General features: G+C 36.8%; 1 protein-coding gene across 1 annotated transcript; it reads left to right on the top strand.

Moving 5' to 3' along the window:
• The first annotated feature begins 7,552 nt into the window (after nt 1-7,552).
• Nucleotides 7,553-10,288, top strand: LOC149811677 (cytochrome b5-like). Its single transcript, XM_089993362.1, has 3 exons — nt 7,553-7,901; nt 9,718-9,784; nt 9,870-10,288. The coding sequence occupies exons 1-3, from the start codon at nt 7,815-7,817 to the stop codon at nt 10,118-10,120; spliced, it is 405 nt and encodes a 134-aa protein (XP_089849488.1). The 5' UTR covers nt 7,553-7,814; the 3' UTR covers nt 10,121-10,288.
• The last annotated feature ends 7,002 nt before the right edge of the window (nt 10,289-17,290 follow it).

Raw genomic sequence — 17,290 nt, 5'->3', positions numbered from 1 at the left:
CACCTAAAAGCTTGTTCTAAGATCGGCAATTGTGTTAGGAAAGGATGGTTCATGGCCTCACCGCACACTGCGCCTTCGCACCGTATCATCATTCGTCACTTGCGTCCCATGAAACGAGGTCAAAACTCTTGCGAACTGGTAACCAAATTTACACAACATTCATCATGATAATTAATCAACATCTATCATAACATGCTTCAGGACAGTCATAATCTTGCAGATAAATCATCATGTAGCTTTAATATCATATCATAGAATTCTCATGTAAGCAATATGAATAACATGATCGTAATTTAGAATCTTAAATATGCAATAATATGATCATAACTTGTAATCTCAAATATGCAATAATATGATCATAACTTGGAACCTCAAATATGTGATATGATTAACATGATCATAAATTTGGAATCTCAAATATGCAATATGAACAACATGATCAACTACTAACTATGTTAGTCAGTTAGCAGTGTTAGTAATTTTAGTTTCGATGGGCTTACCTCCTCTAAGTACGTAGAGGCAATTGTCATTGTGCCAACTAGATTATACTACGGTGTTCATTATGCAAATTGCATATTTGTCGTAGTATCTTAGTGACCGGATAAACCAACCCAAGCCCGCAGTCCATAACCGAGATATTTTTGGCACAAGGACAAACCGGATTGCAAACCCCTACTACTGCAGCAGCTGAGGTATACCACTTTTGAGCAACCTCGACCTCCCTAACTCTGAGTGATTGGTGGTCCAATAATGTCTTTGCTCCTTAATTCAAGTTGGTATGACATGTAGCTCAAACCTATATGCGACATCGCCACTCGTGATTGTACCATTTCACCCTCTCTAAGGTGGACCATGGTGTGAATGAATTACATGGGCGGTTTTATCTTTATTAGGGTAGTTAGTATTCCATGCCCTCACTTCACGGGGCAATTTAGGCTTAATAGCCTTCATACTCCCCTCAGAGTAGTATACATGTCATGACATGGATTTGTCCAACCCAATTCACGTAATCTGGCACCTTTAGCTCAAGTGAGCACCTTGCTGGTGAAGGCGACAACAAAGATCTTAAGTGTGTGGATGTTTGTATACTAAGTGAGACTTCATCTCACAATGTGGAGTTACAACCCACCCAAGTTCTCATTAGAGCACTAATGCATTTCATAGTTAGTTCATAACCACACATAAGTCCAATGGTCTTCATACATGCCTTAATGTACCATGTCATAGCATAGTAAAGCATTATATTCAATTGCAAATAGATGTATTTCTACAACATGATATGTATATCATTTTGGAAAGGCATCATAGCCAATTTGAGAGGCAAGAATCTGTATGAAAACATGAACATCATGATCACATGCTTCTATGCATCATATGCTACTTATGCAAGTTCAAGTATATCCTCATGTCATATGCATCTTTCATTTTTCGCATAGCTTTAATGTTTCATAGGCAATTCGCATTTAGCATAATACAAAACAAGAGTTATCATATGACACTCGGCCCGTGCATAGACATTATGACACAATGTGTTTATGTCAAGCTTAAGCATAATCATTCTATCTTCTATGTCAAAGTGTACTTCTCATAATCATGAGCATAGATAAACATGATTTCCATGAGTATTGTCATATGGCAAATTCCACGAGCATAGGTAAGTGCAATGTCACATTGCCTTTATCGTAAGCATATGTAAAAATATATGCAATGCATCTATCATTCGCATAGACCCATACATTATTTTCATATTGCAATTTTCTCAAGTATGAGAATAGATGAGTGTAAGCTTTCCATGTGCAAAATCATCTTGCACTCGTTGGGATCATATATATGCACGTATTGATTTTTGTATAATGTATCATCACTTTGATCATACTCATACGTATAGTAAAAAATGAACTCATTCTTTGAGCAAATCATATTGCATCAATCTTATGGCAAATAAACACTTAATTTTGAAAGTGTATGAGCATCTAATCTGATATGATGTTGTTTTTACATATGAAAAAATTCAAGCTCATGCATAGACTTTTCAAGTATGCGTATGAGAAGAGTTTTGCAACACCTTTGCTTCAGAGTTTGCGTATTATACTTAGGCCAAAACAAGTTTATAAACCATTGTCAAACCTACTTGCAAACTCCTTATTTTTCATTTCATTCTTTTTCCCTTCTTTGTTGTTCTCTTTTCTTTCTTTTCTTTTCTTTTCATTTTTTGATTTCATAGTCAAAGGAATCGCCGACTGTTGGTCTGTCCAACCAACATTGGACTGGTCTGGATCAGACAACACGGTCTGGTTCATAACTTGGTTGGACCGAACCATTCGGTTCAACTAGTTTGAACTGGCTCGGCGCAGACCGCCCGAACAGGTCTGCTCAGTTTTGGGTGGGTCTATGCCGACCCAAATGGATCTAGGTCTGAACCAGTTGTTGGTTCAGGCCTATCCGGTCTTGGCATGGTTTAGACTTGGTCTGGACCACAACTAAGGTCCAGACTAGGTCTGTTTGACCAGCCATTGTTGCGTGCACACGTTATATATATTTTTTTAGTGTTTCAAAAAAATGTATGGCAAAGTGTTTGAAATACCTTTGCTATTTTAATTTCAAAATAGAAACCTCAAGCACTGAGAGAAGTATTATAATAAATATGTATATTGATTTCTCACCTATTGAAACAATTCATTATCTATTGAGATAACTTTCTTTCATCAAAAAGCATAAAACAATTAGAGTAAGTCATGGATAATTATCTAACACTCCTTTCTTGTTGAGTTAATTTAGACTTTTTATCAACATAAGAAATCATTTTCAAATTTGTGAATTCTATCACATTTACACGAATTTTCAAGACTACCTTGCAATTGAAGAACTTCATTTAGTAAGTATGGTAATCTCTTAAGTATGATTCGGTTAGAGAGAAATAAAATTTGTGAGATGTTTATAAATTTCAAGAATGATAACCTCATAAAACGTAAGTCACTGTATATGATTGTTCATGTTTTTGAAATGATGAAACACCATTAGATCCATTTTAACCATGGATCTTGCCAAAAATCATGTGTGCTTCAAGAAGTGTGTACATCAGAAAATAATCATGGTTCATACCATGAGAATTCCTTCACCATAACCACATGTATTATGAAATACCTGTTTATATGGTTGAGGAGAGAGAGAATAAGAGAGTGAAGAGTTTGAATAAATATCAAAATGCATAAAACATAAATCCACTTACCTTATCTTGTTGTTGCTACTAGCTTGGATTACCTCACTCTTGGATCTTCAACTCACAAATGGTATAGGATAGAGTTCCTCAATGGGTACCCTACACTACACTAACGTGGAGAAGATAGCAAAAACACCAAAATCATGGGAGAGGGAGACAAAAAGAAAGAGAGGAGAGATAGAAAGCCCTTGGATGCCTCTTCTCTTCCTTTTGGAATGGTATTTATAGGCAAGAGATAATGATTACACTGAGATGTGTGGCTTAGATCATTTGTAAGAGAATGAAAGGTTAAGATTAATCCAACCCAATTCTAAAAAAAAATCTCCCATATATGACCCTTCATTTTCATAAACATGTGAAGACTTTCACCAAAATGGAAACCTACACCAATGCTAAGGATTCTAGCTTTGGATTTTCCTATGATTTGTTGGGATTTCTCTTAGGATCTTGGTGAAATTCGATTGGCTTCAAATCCCAAGACAATGATTAAACCAACCCCCTCCCCCCCCCCTTGGTTAGACTCTAGTTTGTTTCGTTTCAACTAACTTTAACTACCTAGTTACCTTTTTGTCTTATTTTATTATTTGTTAGTTTCACTATTTGTTAATATTACTTTTAGGAAGCTCAATTTATGAAAATTCTATATTAGTCTTTATTTATTTTTAAAAATTCCATTTCATGACTTTTCCTACTTTGGATCTTCTAGTTGGATCTGATCCAATTGGATCCAATCCAAACTTTTATATTAACACTTTAATATATTTTTTCTTAATTTTAAATCATAACTTAGGGAATAATTCAAAAGTAATTAGACACTTATGGTTAATTAAGCATAATTTTAAATTAATTATGATTATTTAATAATTAAACACTAGTTTAATCATTCTGGTAAATAAATACTAAAATTCTAAATTCTAAAAATATAAACAACATTAATTAGCTAAGTTAAATACTAAATCAATATTTTCACAACTTAGTTTTTTTACATTAAAATTTCTCTTTATTTTGATTAAAATTTCAGAAAATTTATGGCCCTTACATGGAAAGGTTTCATATTTGCGCAAAACCGCATTTACGTAAATATCTAAGTCATCATCATAAGGCCTAACTGAGGCATAGATTTTCAATAAACCATGGAAGATGTAACGTACGCATAATGGTGCACATCTATCCAAAAATGAACATAGCGATTTCTCCATTAAACAACGAAGATGCTACCAAAATTTTTGATAAGGTGTTCTCTAAGCTAAAAAAGAACGTCGTATCTTTTCCATTAAACAAGGGAAATGCTGTGAAAATTTTTGGCAAAATACTCACCTTAACTAGTATGGATGGAATAATGATGCTCTTGTTGTTGGAACCCTACCTGAATGGCTCATTCCATTTTCACCTTTAAGGGCACCATACTCATAAGGGCCACTGCGTCAGAGTAACCATTGTGCCTTGTTAGGCTAATGCTCGTTGTGACTAAATACGTTGAGGAGTCGATCTAAAGTGATCATTGATTATGCATGCCTCTGCAAAACACTGTATTAGAATAATACTTATAAGCATCATTGTGTCAGAGTTAGTTATCCATCCGCAAGGGGTGAAGCGCTCGTGAAGGTTGTAGATGCCAACAACGATGTTTGCATATATATAAACAAAATATAAAGGTAGTCCCTATCTATACAAAAACCAACCCACGCTTCAGAAAACTGATTGGGGTTGGGTTCATATTTCCTTCGTACATAATGCACTGGATTGCCTATGTGACACTTGATATTCTAATAAAAAAGATTATGGCATTGAACCCCTTCAGGAGTTTACGCTCATCGAGGTAGACGATGATAGTACCACCTCGAGTGACATACATTATCTTATTAACTAGAGTTCAGGCGGTCTTCTGGTCAGTTGGATGTTAGGAGGCCAGGTTATCCTAAGATCTAGGTATTCAACCCTGCTATTGAAGTAGAAAGATATATCTGAAACAACTTAGTGGGATTTATCCTGACATGAAAATTGTCGCCCACTACGGACAAAGTCACTCAGGCCTCTAGGCATATAAAAATATATAGCATAATAAATACCTAGATGACTTCATTTGATGTCGAAGTTAAGTTCTTCTGTGTACGAGGGGGTGAACTCATAATTATCAAAACAATACATCGGTTATAGGTACATCGATGAATGAATGAATGAATGAATGAATATACATTAATTCTATTCATGCATCACCTTATGTAAGGTACTAATCTTGGTACACTTTTGTACCGATCGGGAAAAAGACCCAAATTGTATCTACATGGTTAAGCTAGGCTCAAGGAGCTCTTTCTTCGATTCATGGGATACCGATATGCTAAGTCTTGGAGACTTGAGCTACAATGTTTTTAACTACAACCTTGAAGTGGCTTTCATGTTTTCAATATATTGTATTGGTTAGAATTGGAATGCTTTTCTACCAGACCAGAAATGGTTCTGACCCTGTTTTATAGGGGATGCAGGTATTGAACCTATGGTGTGATATGTGGAGCAGGACGACATCAAGATCTAAGGTTCCTCCAAATTGTGTTGGACATTTCATTTACAAACTAGGTTTTATCTAGTACTGGTTTAGCAAGCAAGCAATATTGTTTGTAATAAACAATCATTTTGGTTTGCTTAAATAAAATATTTTGGTGGACAATGAGTGATTGGCCACATACCTATGACTTGCCTAGCATCTTCTAAAATTGACTTGCCTAACATCTTCTAAAATTGACTACTAACTGTCATTTATTTTCATTGCTAAAGCCTTTTTTAAATTCCGTTGTAAAGACAAAAAAAAATCATGAAATTTGGACAAAGTTTTGTTTTGGAAATTTGGGGCGTTACACACTCTCTCTTTCTATGCATCGACAAAGGGGCGGAGGAGCGGCCGGTGGAGGGCTGACGACAAGGCTGACGAAGGGTCACTGGCACCGACGTTGGAGGGTTACCGACAACGAGGCTTGCTCAGAGAAAAGCTTTTGAGGCATCAAAAGAGTAGAAGGGAGGCGATCAAGCTGATTTTTGGTGGCTTATGTGAGGATCATCTGATTTTCGTCCTCCTCACAATTTTTGATGGTTTTTTACCGTCGCCATGGGCGATGATCGAAATGAGTGAACGGAGAAGAAAGGAAGGATTTTTAGAGATAGCAGACATTGTTTTCAGATTCAATTTTTTGTCATTTTCTGGTAAGATACAATTCTTGTTTAATATTTTTGGATGTTCTTGAACATTCGTTTGTTAGTTTTCGTTGTTCTTCATCATTATGGAATGTAGTTGATGTTAATGAAGTATTTTTTTTGGATTTTATCTTCTGTCTTTCCTATTTCGTAGCAAAGATAACAATTTTCACATGTCGATTTGTGCATTTCCCCGTGGTCTTTTTGGGAAACACAGTGTATCTTGATGCATCATGTTTTTTTAGGTAAATATCTATAGATAATTTCTTTTCTTGAACTCGAGATAATTCACAAACTACATTTTGGGTAGATTTAGGTTTTTTCGATTAAAAGTAAGGTTAAATTTAGAGTTTAATTTGTTTTTATGACAAAAATTAAGGTTTTATTGTTGTGAATGGAATATGACTAATTTAGGGTTTAAATCTGGTGTTAAAATTAAGGTTAAAAATTGTTCTCTTGTTTATATAGTTCATTTTATTTTTTGTTTTTGAAAATTTCTAAGATTTCGTTGATAAATTATTTATTTTTTATTTTTCCAAAATTTGTTGATAAGAACCTAAGAAAAATAAAAAAAGTTAAAAATCTTACCAAAAATCATTTGATGTTTTTGAACATAAAATGTGATTTTGAATATACATTTTTTGAACATTTTAAATATTTTTTAGTTTTTAAATCCAATACTAGATTTTAGATTTTAAACATTTTTTTAATGTAAAATATTGGGTGGATCGGGCCATACTATCCAAAATGAAGTAATTCAACCCATTATCCATGACAGTCCAAGTTATCCACACGTCGTCATCAAATAACAGATATTTTGAAATACAACATCCTATTACGGTCCAAACAAACATTGAACTTGGTAACGAACATTGTGATGTTCCGTCTTTTTGGTTCATTTCTTTCAATCCTTAACAAACCAACATACATACACTAAGGGGACTTAAAAGTTCATATGGAAAACTTCACAAATAGTGTCATTTGGATATGGCCGACCTGCCTACCCAAGTGTGAGCAACCCTTGGGGATGTGACAGAAAAATACCAATGAACACCCAAAAAAAAAAGGAGAGTAGTAAAACTTTCCTTACCAAACAACACCAATCCTCAACCAACCTGAGCCAGAAACAATTAAAACGCCATTTTCCAGAGTTTGGTGTGGGTAATTCCTTTCCATTCCGCTGCTCACCTACCCCTTACCCAACCCCAACACCCACCACACGTCTCTCTCTCTCTCTCTCTCTCTCTCTCTTGTATTCTGAGTTAGTGAGCAAGTGAAGGGAAGAAGTACCAACAGAACCAAAAAAAAAAAAGGAAAGAAAGAGAAAGAAAGCAATACTGTTGTCCCAAAGCAGAGGGAAAGAAAGAGTGGAAAATTTCGTCCTCCAATCGGGAGGAAAAGTTAAAACATGGGAGCTGATTCGAAGGTCTTCACTTTGGAAGAGGTGTCGAAGCACAACAACTCCAAGGACTGTTGGCTTCTCATCAACGGCAAGGTAACACACACACACAGAAGAGGGTTGCTCTTGATTCTGAAATGGTCCTTGTTCCGTTTGATTGTTGTTCGATTCATCGATCCGAGTTCAGTTTTTCGTCTACTGGGCCGGCCGATCGTCAACGTTTTTCTCTGTTTTAGCACGATCTGTTGGTTGGTCCTCTCCACCCTTCTTTCTTGATCTGAATTTGGATCTCTCTCTCTCTCTCTCTCTCTCTCTCTCTCTGTGCTTCATGAGTGAGTGACTGTGTGAACCCGATCGATTTATTGGATAATCGATTGCATGCGTAGAACAAAAGATGCAGCAACTTAAGCTCTCAAGGCCGAAGCTTTCGTGTTTTTGAGGAAGTTAGCAGTATTTACCGATCGTTTCTTCTTCTTAATTTTTGTTTTTTTCTCGAATAAACAACTTGGATTCCTCGTGACAGTGCGTTGTTGAATTGTTTTTTATGACTGTGACTGATAGATATATATCTCTTTCTATGCCCAAGTGGTCGATCGGGAAGCGTTTGTTTTTGTTGATACCATCCTCCGGTAGATGCCGTTGTAATGGCTTCTCCTGAAGTTGAGATATGTATATAACGATTCTATATTAGAAAAAAGAATTTTGTTTATGTCAACAAGACTAGGATTCTTGAGATCTCTTTCAGAACAAGGGATTCCTGGAATTCTTTAACTTTGTATGTAAAAGTAGGATCTCGAGGAAATCCTGGTTATAGAATCTTCATACCAAAAGGGCCCTAAAAGGTTTATGATCAAAAGTTGATTCATGGAAAAATCTTTAGGCGACCATCTTAATCGTATCAACCAAATGTTGATTGGAATTTGGGGCCTACTTGATGGAACTCTTTGAAAACAGCCTTTTCGTTCAGAAACGAAGTGCCCCGAACACCCACCTGAGAATCTGTATCTATGCATGTTAGATCCCAATTCATGGATGTTTCAGTTTGAGAAATAAGAGTCAATCATAAGAAAGTAAAGAATCATTTGTCTACTGTATCCTCTGGATAAGGTCCTTCCTTGTTCATCATGAGTTCTATTTTTCACTTTCTTTGTTATGATCAAGCTGGGTGTTGGAGCCTCTGTCCTTGTTACTTCTTGTTGATGTATGCAATTACTATTGATCACCCACTCAGGTGGTTTACCTTTCCTTCTATGAAGCCAACGAGGAGAAGCTTATAAAGCAGAGCATATGGATTTTAGTATCCACAGGCATGTGAATCCTGCAATTTGCAGGAAACCAAGTAGGCAGTTGATATGCTGTCCTTGCCCATCATTGCCCTTTTCATAGTGGAACATCACCTTCTACTATTGGAGTGAAGGATAACTTGACCATGAGACTCATTTAGGATCTCCATAACAGAAGTTTTAGGACCCAACTTCTGGAGCATTAAAATCTATGCTTACAGAAATAAATCTTCGATGGTGATCTGCTACCATTGACTATTTTAGCAGATTCATTCGGTTGCTTGGTGGGTTTGCTTATAATGGCATAGTAGAGACCATATCACCTGAATCACTCTTTTCTTTTCTTTTCTTTTTTATTTAAGGTCCCAACAGGTGAATATTCCATATTATCTGCTGTTCAACTGCAGTCTGCTCAAGATAACACTGTATTTTGAAAAACCTAAGAGATGTTACAGAAGTTTTGTTAGGACTTGGTTGTCTAGGTCCTAGGATATACACCTAGTTGGGGAATACCTTTGGTAGTAAACTTGACTTTTCCCTGTTTGTTTTTTAGTGGTCTATCTGGCTACATTTTCTCACTGGCTTAGTCATGTTTCAGTCATTTTGTCATCTTTAAATGATGAAAACAGGTATATGATGTAACTAAATTCTTGGAGGACCATCCTGGTGGAGATGAAGTTTTGTTGTCAGCCACTGGTATGAGTCTACACTAGCATGTCTATGGTTATGAGTCTGTGACCACCTACGAGAGAGTAATTGATCTTCTTTTCTTGGTTGACAGGGAAGGATGCAACAGATGATTTTGAGGATGTTGGACATAGCACCAGCGCACGGGCAATGATGGACAAGTACTTCGTTGGCGAGATTGATGCGTCAACCTTCCCCACAAAGCCCAAATACACACCACCAAAGCAGCCTTACTACAACCAAGACAAAACTTCAGAGTTCATTATCAAGATTCTCCAGTTCCTCGTCCCACTAGCAATCTTGGGCCTGGCTGTTGCCATTCGTTTTTACACCAAATCAAGCTAAGCAAGCAAGTTGATAGTTTCTGCTTAGCTTTACTTGTGGTTTCCCGCCTTCTAGTATGTAGAAGCAGTCCATGGTGGTGTGCTAAACTTGATGCATGTTTGTTCCTTTTCTTTTGAACTGGATCATTTGCCTTTGACTGTTGGATGAGATTACAGAATTGTTGTTCAATGTTCCCCTTCTCAATCAGTTTTTGCTTTTAGTTTTCATCTGATTCTTCCTTTAACAAATAACATGGATTACTTACCATTGATGAGATTAAGGTCGCTAACATTGGACTAAATGAAAAACAAAAATAAAGGGATCTGTACGTAATGATGTTTGCCCTTATAAATATCTGGTGCTAGCATCTGTGTTTATCTTATAAGAGAAGGTCCTTCTGTTGATTGGTCATGTATCTGGTGATTCATAAGCCAGATTGAAATACTTTTAGATATAAGCTGACCCATATGGTTAGTATTTGATCTTATCATAAACCATATATCATAGCAAGATGATTTTCAAGTTAATTGATATTTAAAACTCATAATATAATTGGTATATGCTACCTTATGGAGGGCCCTCTGTTTCACCTATGCAGATTCTGTTGCCCTAATAACAAGATGTGCATGCTTTGGGGGAGGGAGAGGGCCCCCCTTTTTTAATAGGGGCTAGCCACTACGCTTCCGGTAGCTATGATCTGTACTAAATAGTATTTTTTTGGATCTTCGTATTTATAGTAATAGTATTTTCTGGATCTTCATATTTATGGTAGTATGAATGCTTCCTGTATCATATGATTGACCATTAATAACTGAAGTGGGCCCCATCAAAACTTGCACCCACTAAGGTGGGTGATTGACTGTGGCACTTAGCCATGGCACATAGCCGCTCAACATCATAATCTTCATTGTCTCACACCATCTACACTCTTTTTTGTATACAACCACATTCTTCATCTCCTTATTACAACCATTAAACCCGCTATCATGTTATTGTAGATGCAGTAAAATCAGAAAGCACATTTATAGTTTATGTTTCTAAGAACCAATGATCAAGCAAAGGTACCCTTGCTCCCGTATGGACTTGTGCTGTTTTGGGTAAAAAAAGAAATTTTTGCAACTTTCAATGTGGCAAAAAGGCCTTTGTTGGAGCTGTTTTTTCATCCCTTCGTTTTCTGCAGAAATTTCCATGAAAAGGATATTTTCCTTTTTGCTGTTCCTTTTTCATGTGCATCTAATGGTGACCCATGAGACCTCCATTCATATTGAAGCTGAGTGTACTTAATGGGCAAGAAGGAAACCGTATCAGGTTAGAGGATGTCGTTCATCCATCCATGAGATGAATGGCAACCCAAACACCACCATTTTCCTTTGATTTCAGCCGTTCATTTTTTGTGCTTTAGATGTCATTCATCTACTGTTGGATGTAAGAAGAGAAGAATATATTAATTCAAAGAAGAAAGCAATTTGGGGACCACTCCTTTATGGAGTTCTTTTTGGACTTTGATGATAGTGGAATAGTATCATATTGAAGGATCTCAAAAAGGTTGTGGGGTTTATAACCTACATGGAGATTCTATCACTTGTTCCAAAGAACAAGGGGATGGGATGGGTACCACACGCGCGCACCTGCCGTGCTGGGCTCGAGTTTGGGTTTGGGTAATTGGTCCTTTAGGGCCATACCCATTATCTAAGTCCAATGTTCTTTTTGTCCTGCATTAATTGCTTTTATTTGGATTAAATAATGGAAAAAGAGAAATGGATAACAGATCATTCCGTTGATGGGTCACGTTACTTCGTAACAGGTAACGGGTATCCTCCATGTTTTAGTATTCGTTTAGGGATTATAAAATATGGTTAGAGGGTTGCGGTTACGAATACGTTGGAGACTCTTCATAATATTTTTTTCTCTTCCTGTTCTGTTTTCTTTTGCTTCCTCTCTGAAGGGCGTTTCCTGGAAAAGGGGGTTCTGCAACAATCGTTCACAGAGGTTGTCTTCGAAGCGTGATCTACCATCGATCCAGATCGACGAGGCTATTGTATCCTGGGGGAAGGACGTCAGACCTTTTGCACCGTATGTGGGGGCGAATCTTCTCTAAGAGGAGTGTTTTTATACGCTTTAGCCTGTTACAGAATATTAACATGATTTTGTTGTTGTTCTTATTTTGTTCTGTGCATATGTTTGATTTGTTGCCTTCATCTGGATCTTGGTTTAAAATCGAACATGACATGCTTCAACCTTGTTACGATTTGAATCAATTGTATTACATATATATCATGTTGTATTGTAATCTGATTTACATCATAATATTGTTTTTTATTCTAACAGTCTTAGAGAAGATTCTAAACATGTCGATTTCATCCAGTTTTATACCGAAAGTAGACATGTCCGGTATGCCTAAAAATTTTGCCGGTCCGAATTTCAAACGTTGGCAACAACGTATGAAAATCTGGTTCACGATTATAGGCTTGATTTCTGTTCTGGAGTTCGAATGCCCTACGATTTCTGATACTGATATTGATCATGCCACTGTTACTGCGGTTGTAAAGTGGAAAAAGAAGGATGGTATATGTCATAGTTGCATCCTGTTGGCTTTGTCCAACACTTTGTTCGATATATATAGTTTCTTTTCTACTACTGCTAAAGCTCTATGAGATCAACTTGACCATTGATGAGATTAAGGTCCCTAAAAAATAAAGGGATCTGTACGTAATGATGTTTGCCCTTATAAATATATGGTGCTAGCATCTGTGTTTATCTTATAAGAGAAGGTCCTTCTGTTGATTGGTCATGTATCTGGTGATTCTTAAGCCAGATTGAAATACTTTTAGATATAAGCTGACCCATATAGTTAGTATTTGATCTTATCATAAACCATATATCACAGGAAGATGATTTTCAAGTTAATTGATATTTAAAACTCATAATATAATTGGTATATGCTACCTTATGGAGGGCCCTCTGTTTCACCTATGCTGATTCTGTTGCCCTAATAACAAGATGTGCATGCTTTGGGGGAGGGAGAGGGGCCCCCTTTTTTAATAGGGGCTAGCCACTACGCTTCCGGTAGCTATGATCTGTACTAAATAGTATTTTTTTGGATCTTCGTATTTATAGTAATAGTATTTTCTGGATCTTCATATTTATGGTAGTATGAATGCTTCCTGTATCATATGATTGACCATTAATAACTGAAGTGGGCCCCATCAAAACTTGCACCCACTAAGGTGGGTGATTGACTGTGGCACTTAGCCATGGCACATAGCCGCTCAACATCATAATCTTCATTGTCTCACACCATCTACACTCTTTTTTGTATACAACCACATTCTTCATCTCCTTATTACAACCATTAAACCCGCTATCATGTTATTGTAGATGCAGTAAAATCAGAAAGCACATTTATAGTTTATGTTTCTAAGAACCAATGATCAAGCAAAGGTACCCTTGCTCCCGTATGGACTTGTGCTGTTTTGGGTAAAAAAGAAATTTTTGCAACTTTCAATGTGGCAAAAAGGCCTTTGTTAGAGCTGTTTTTTCATCCCTTCGTTTTCTGCAGAAATTTCCATGAAAAGGATATTTTCCTTTTTGCTGTTCCTTTTTCATGTGCATCTAATGGTGACCCATGAGACCTCCATTCATATTGAAGCTGAGTGTACTTAATGGGCAAGAAGGAAACCGTATCAGGTTAGAGGATGTCGTTCATCCATCCATGAGATGAATGGCAACCCAAACACCACCATTTTCCTTTGATTTCAGCCGTTCATTTTTTGTGCTTTAGATGTCATTCATCTACTGTTGGATGTAAGAAGAGAAGAGTATATTAATTCAAAGAAGAAAGCAATTTGGGGACCACTCTTTTATGGAGTTCTTTTTAGATTTTGATGATAGTGGAATAGTCTCATATTTAAGGATCTCAAAAAGGTTGTGGGGTTTATAACCTACATGGAGATTCTCACTTGTTCCAAAGAACAAGGGGATGGGATGGGTACCACACGCGCGCACCCGCCGTGCTGAGCTCGAGTTTGGGTTTGGGTAATTGGCCCTTTAGGGCCATACCCATTATCTAAGTCCAATGTTCTTTTTGTCCTGCATTAATTGCTTTTATTTGGATTAAATAATGGAAAAAGAGAAATGGATAACAGATCATTCCGTTGACGGGTCACGTTTCTTCGTAACAGGTAACAGGTATCCTCCATGTTTTAGTATTCGTTTAGGGATTATAAAATATGGTTAGAGGGCTGGGGTTACGAATACGTTGGAGACTCTTCATAATATTTTTTTCTCTTCCTGTTCTGTTTTCTTTTGCTTCCTCTCTGAAGGGCATTTCCTGGAAATGGGGGTTCTGCAACAATCGTTCACAGAGGTTGTCTTCGAAGGGTGATCTACCATCGATCTAGATCGACGAGGCTATTGTATCCTGGGGGGAGGACGTCAGACCTTTTGCACCGTATGTGGGGGCAAATCTTCTCTAAAGAGAGTATTTTTATACTCTTTAGCCTGTTGCATAATATTAACATGATTTTGTTGTTGTTCTTATTTTGTTCTGTGCATATGTTTGATTTGTTGCCTTCATCTGGATTTTGGTTTAAAATCGAACATGACATGCTTCAACCCTGTTACGATTTGAATCAATTGTATTACATATATATCATGTTGTATTGTAATCTGATTTACATCATAATATTGTTTTTTATTCTAACAGTCTTAGAGAAGATTCTAAACATGTCGATTTCATCCAGTTTTATACCGAAAGTAGACATGTTCGGTATGCCTGAAAATTTTGCCGGTCAGAATTTCAAATGTTGGCAACAACGTATGAACATCTGGTTCATGACTATATGCTTGATTTTTGTTTTGGAGTTCGAATGCCCTACGATTTCTGATACTGATATTGATTATGTCACTGTTACTGCGGCTGTAAGTGGAAAAAGAAGGATGGTATATGTCATAGTTGCATCCTGTTGGCTTTGTCCAACACTTTGTTCGATATATACAGTTTCTTTTCTACCACTGCTAAAGCCCTATGGGATCAACTTGACAAAAAATATAATACCGAAGATCAAGGTCTTGAGAAGTACTCTATTGCCAAGTTTCTGAAATATCAGTTGGTTGAGGGAAAGTCGGTCACTGAACAAGCACATGAGTTTCTGTTATTGCTTCATAGTTTGGTTGAGGCTGGTATGAAACTTCCTGAGAAGTTTCGAGTGATGACCATCGTGGAAAAATTTCTCAAGTCTTGGGTAGACTTTAGCATGTCTCTCAAGCACCGTAGAAGAAAGATGTCCCTAGATGATCTTATGGTAGTCATAGCCATTGAGGAAGAGCATATGAGTCAGAAACAAGTTGTGATGCCAACTGAACGGCCTAAAGTGAATATGATGATCAGATCATTTAAAGGCAAGAGACAAAAAGCTAAACCTGCAATGAAAAACCAATTTAAACCTAAGGCCAAAATCCAGAAAAAGACAAAGAACAAACATTGCTGGAACTGTGGGCAGGTTGGGCACTCGGCCAAGGAATGTCCTTCCAAGAAGGCCAAGGCTCATGGGACCACAGATGGTACTTCTTAAGTCAATATGGTGAACTGAGGTCGTTGGGACTAGTGTTGGGTATGTTTTTGTTAACCCTCAAATCTAGCATGTTTATGAGTCAACTGAGTGGCTGGTTGACACTGGGGCTAATATGTACGTTTATGCTGATAAGTCTGTCTTTGTCTCTTACCGGGCTGCTGAAGGCAGATCCGTGACTATGGGCGATTCCACGACTGTAAAGGTGTTGGAGATTGGACGCGTGGACGTGAAGTTTCCTTTAGGATGAGTTCTATCTCTACATAGAGTACACCATGTGTTTGTAGTTAGAAAGAATAATTTAAGTGGTTCATGTCTAGTTAAAGAGGATTATGAATTTAACTTTAAATATAATAAAGTTGCTATTTTAAATTCTGAAACATTTATTGGCAAGGAGTATTTAGATGTTTGCAGTAATAAATTAGAAAATGATATATTTTTTTATTCATTGTCTAATGTTGCTTACAATATAGAATCATCTGATTTGTGGCATAATAGATTGGGTCATGTGAATTTAAATTCTGTAAAACGCATGATGAACTTAAAGATGATTCATGAACATTCCATAGATAAAACTAAAAAGTGTGAAATTTGTGTGCAAGCAAAACAATGTAGGAAACCATTCCATACGATTGTTAGAGATTCTGAAATATTGAATTTGGTGCACACAAATATCTGTGAGTTTAATGGAGTGTTAGCTAGAAATCATAAAAAGTACTTTATCAGTTTTATAGATGATGGTACTAAATATTGTTATGTGTATCTGCTAAAATCAAAAGATGAAGCTTTTGATAAGTTTCTTATTTTTAAGAATGAAGTAGAAATACAAACTGGTAGAAAACTTAAAAGAGTGAGGTCTGATAGAGGAGAAAAATATACATCTAACAAACTTGATGAATATTGTCAATCCGTTGGCATAGTTCATGAGTTTACCGCTTCATATTCTTCTTAATCTAATGGGATTGCAGAAAGAAAGAATAGAACCCTAACTGATATGATAAATGCTCTACTTGAGAGTTCTGGATTACCTACCTATATGTGAGAGGATGCACTGAATACGGCTTGCCATATTCTGAATAGAGTTCCACAGAAGTATAAGGATAGTAGCCTATTTGAACTCTGGAGAAATAAGAAATCTAGCTTAAAATAAGTGTGGGGGTGCCTTGCAAAGGTACTTGTCTCAGAGCACAACAAGAAGAAACTGGGTCTTAAAACCTTAGATGTCTTTTTGGGTTATGTAGAGAACAACTATGCCTATAAGTTCTTAGTAATTAAGTCTGAGATATCTAGCATAGATGTAAACTCATTGAGCTTCGAGAAGCTACATTCTTTGAGGATGTATTTTCCATGAAAGTTGGTGTACCTCAGAATCTTTCTTCTTTACATGTGCATTCAACTTCTAGTTTCATTCCTGAACATGTGGAAAGGATGACAAATGTGGGGGTTAAGTCATCTTGTTCCCACTCTGGACCAAATGAGTCAGAGAAAGTCGTTGAACCAAGAAGGAGCAAGAGACCACAGATTACCAAGGATTTGGGAAGTGATTATATCACTTACCTGATCGAGGATGATCCTCTTACTTTTCGAGATGCAATAGCTTTACGTGAAGCAAGTCATTGGA

This window comes from Nuphar pumila, chromosome 17 (assembly GCF_984573655.1).
Source record: "Nuphar pumila chromosome 17, dmNupPumi1.hap1.1, whole genome shotgun sequence".
Lineage (NCBI taxonomy): Eukaryota > Viridiplantae > Streptophyta > Magnoliopsida > Nymphaeales > Nymphaeaceae > Nuphar > Nuphar pumila.
Note: the sequence above shows the minus strand (reverse complement) of the source record. Positions and strands in the feature narration are given on the sequence as shown.

Bases quoted from the DNA above. Each gene is read 5' to 3' on its own strand.
- LOC149811677 (XM_089993362.1), top strand. From the start codon at position 7,815: ATGGGAGCTGATTCGAAGGTCTTCACTTTGGAAGAGGTGTCGAAGCAC. The intron at 7,902-9,717 runs GTAACACACACA...TGATGAAAACAG, and splicing joins GGCTTCTCATCAACGGCAAG to GTATATGATGTAACTAAATT. The intron at 9,785-9,869 runs GTATGAGTCTAC...CTTGGTTGACAG, and splicing joins AGTTTTGTTGTCAGCCACTG to GGAAGGATGCAACAGATGAT.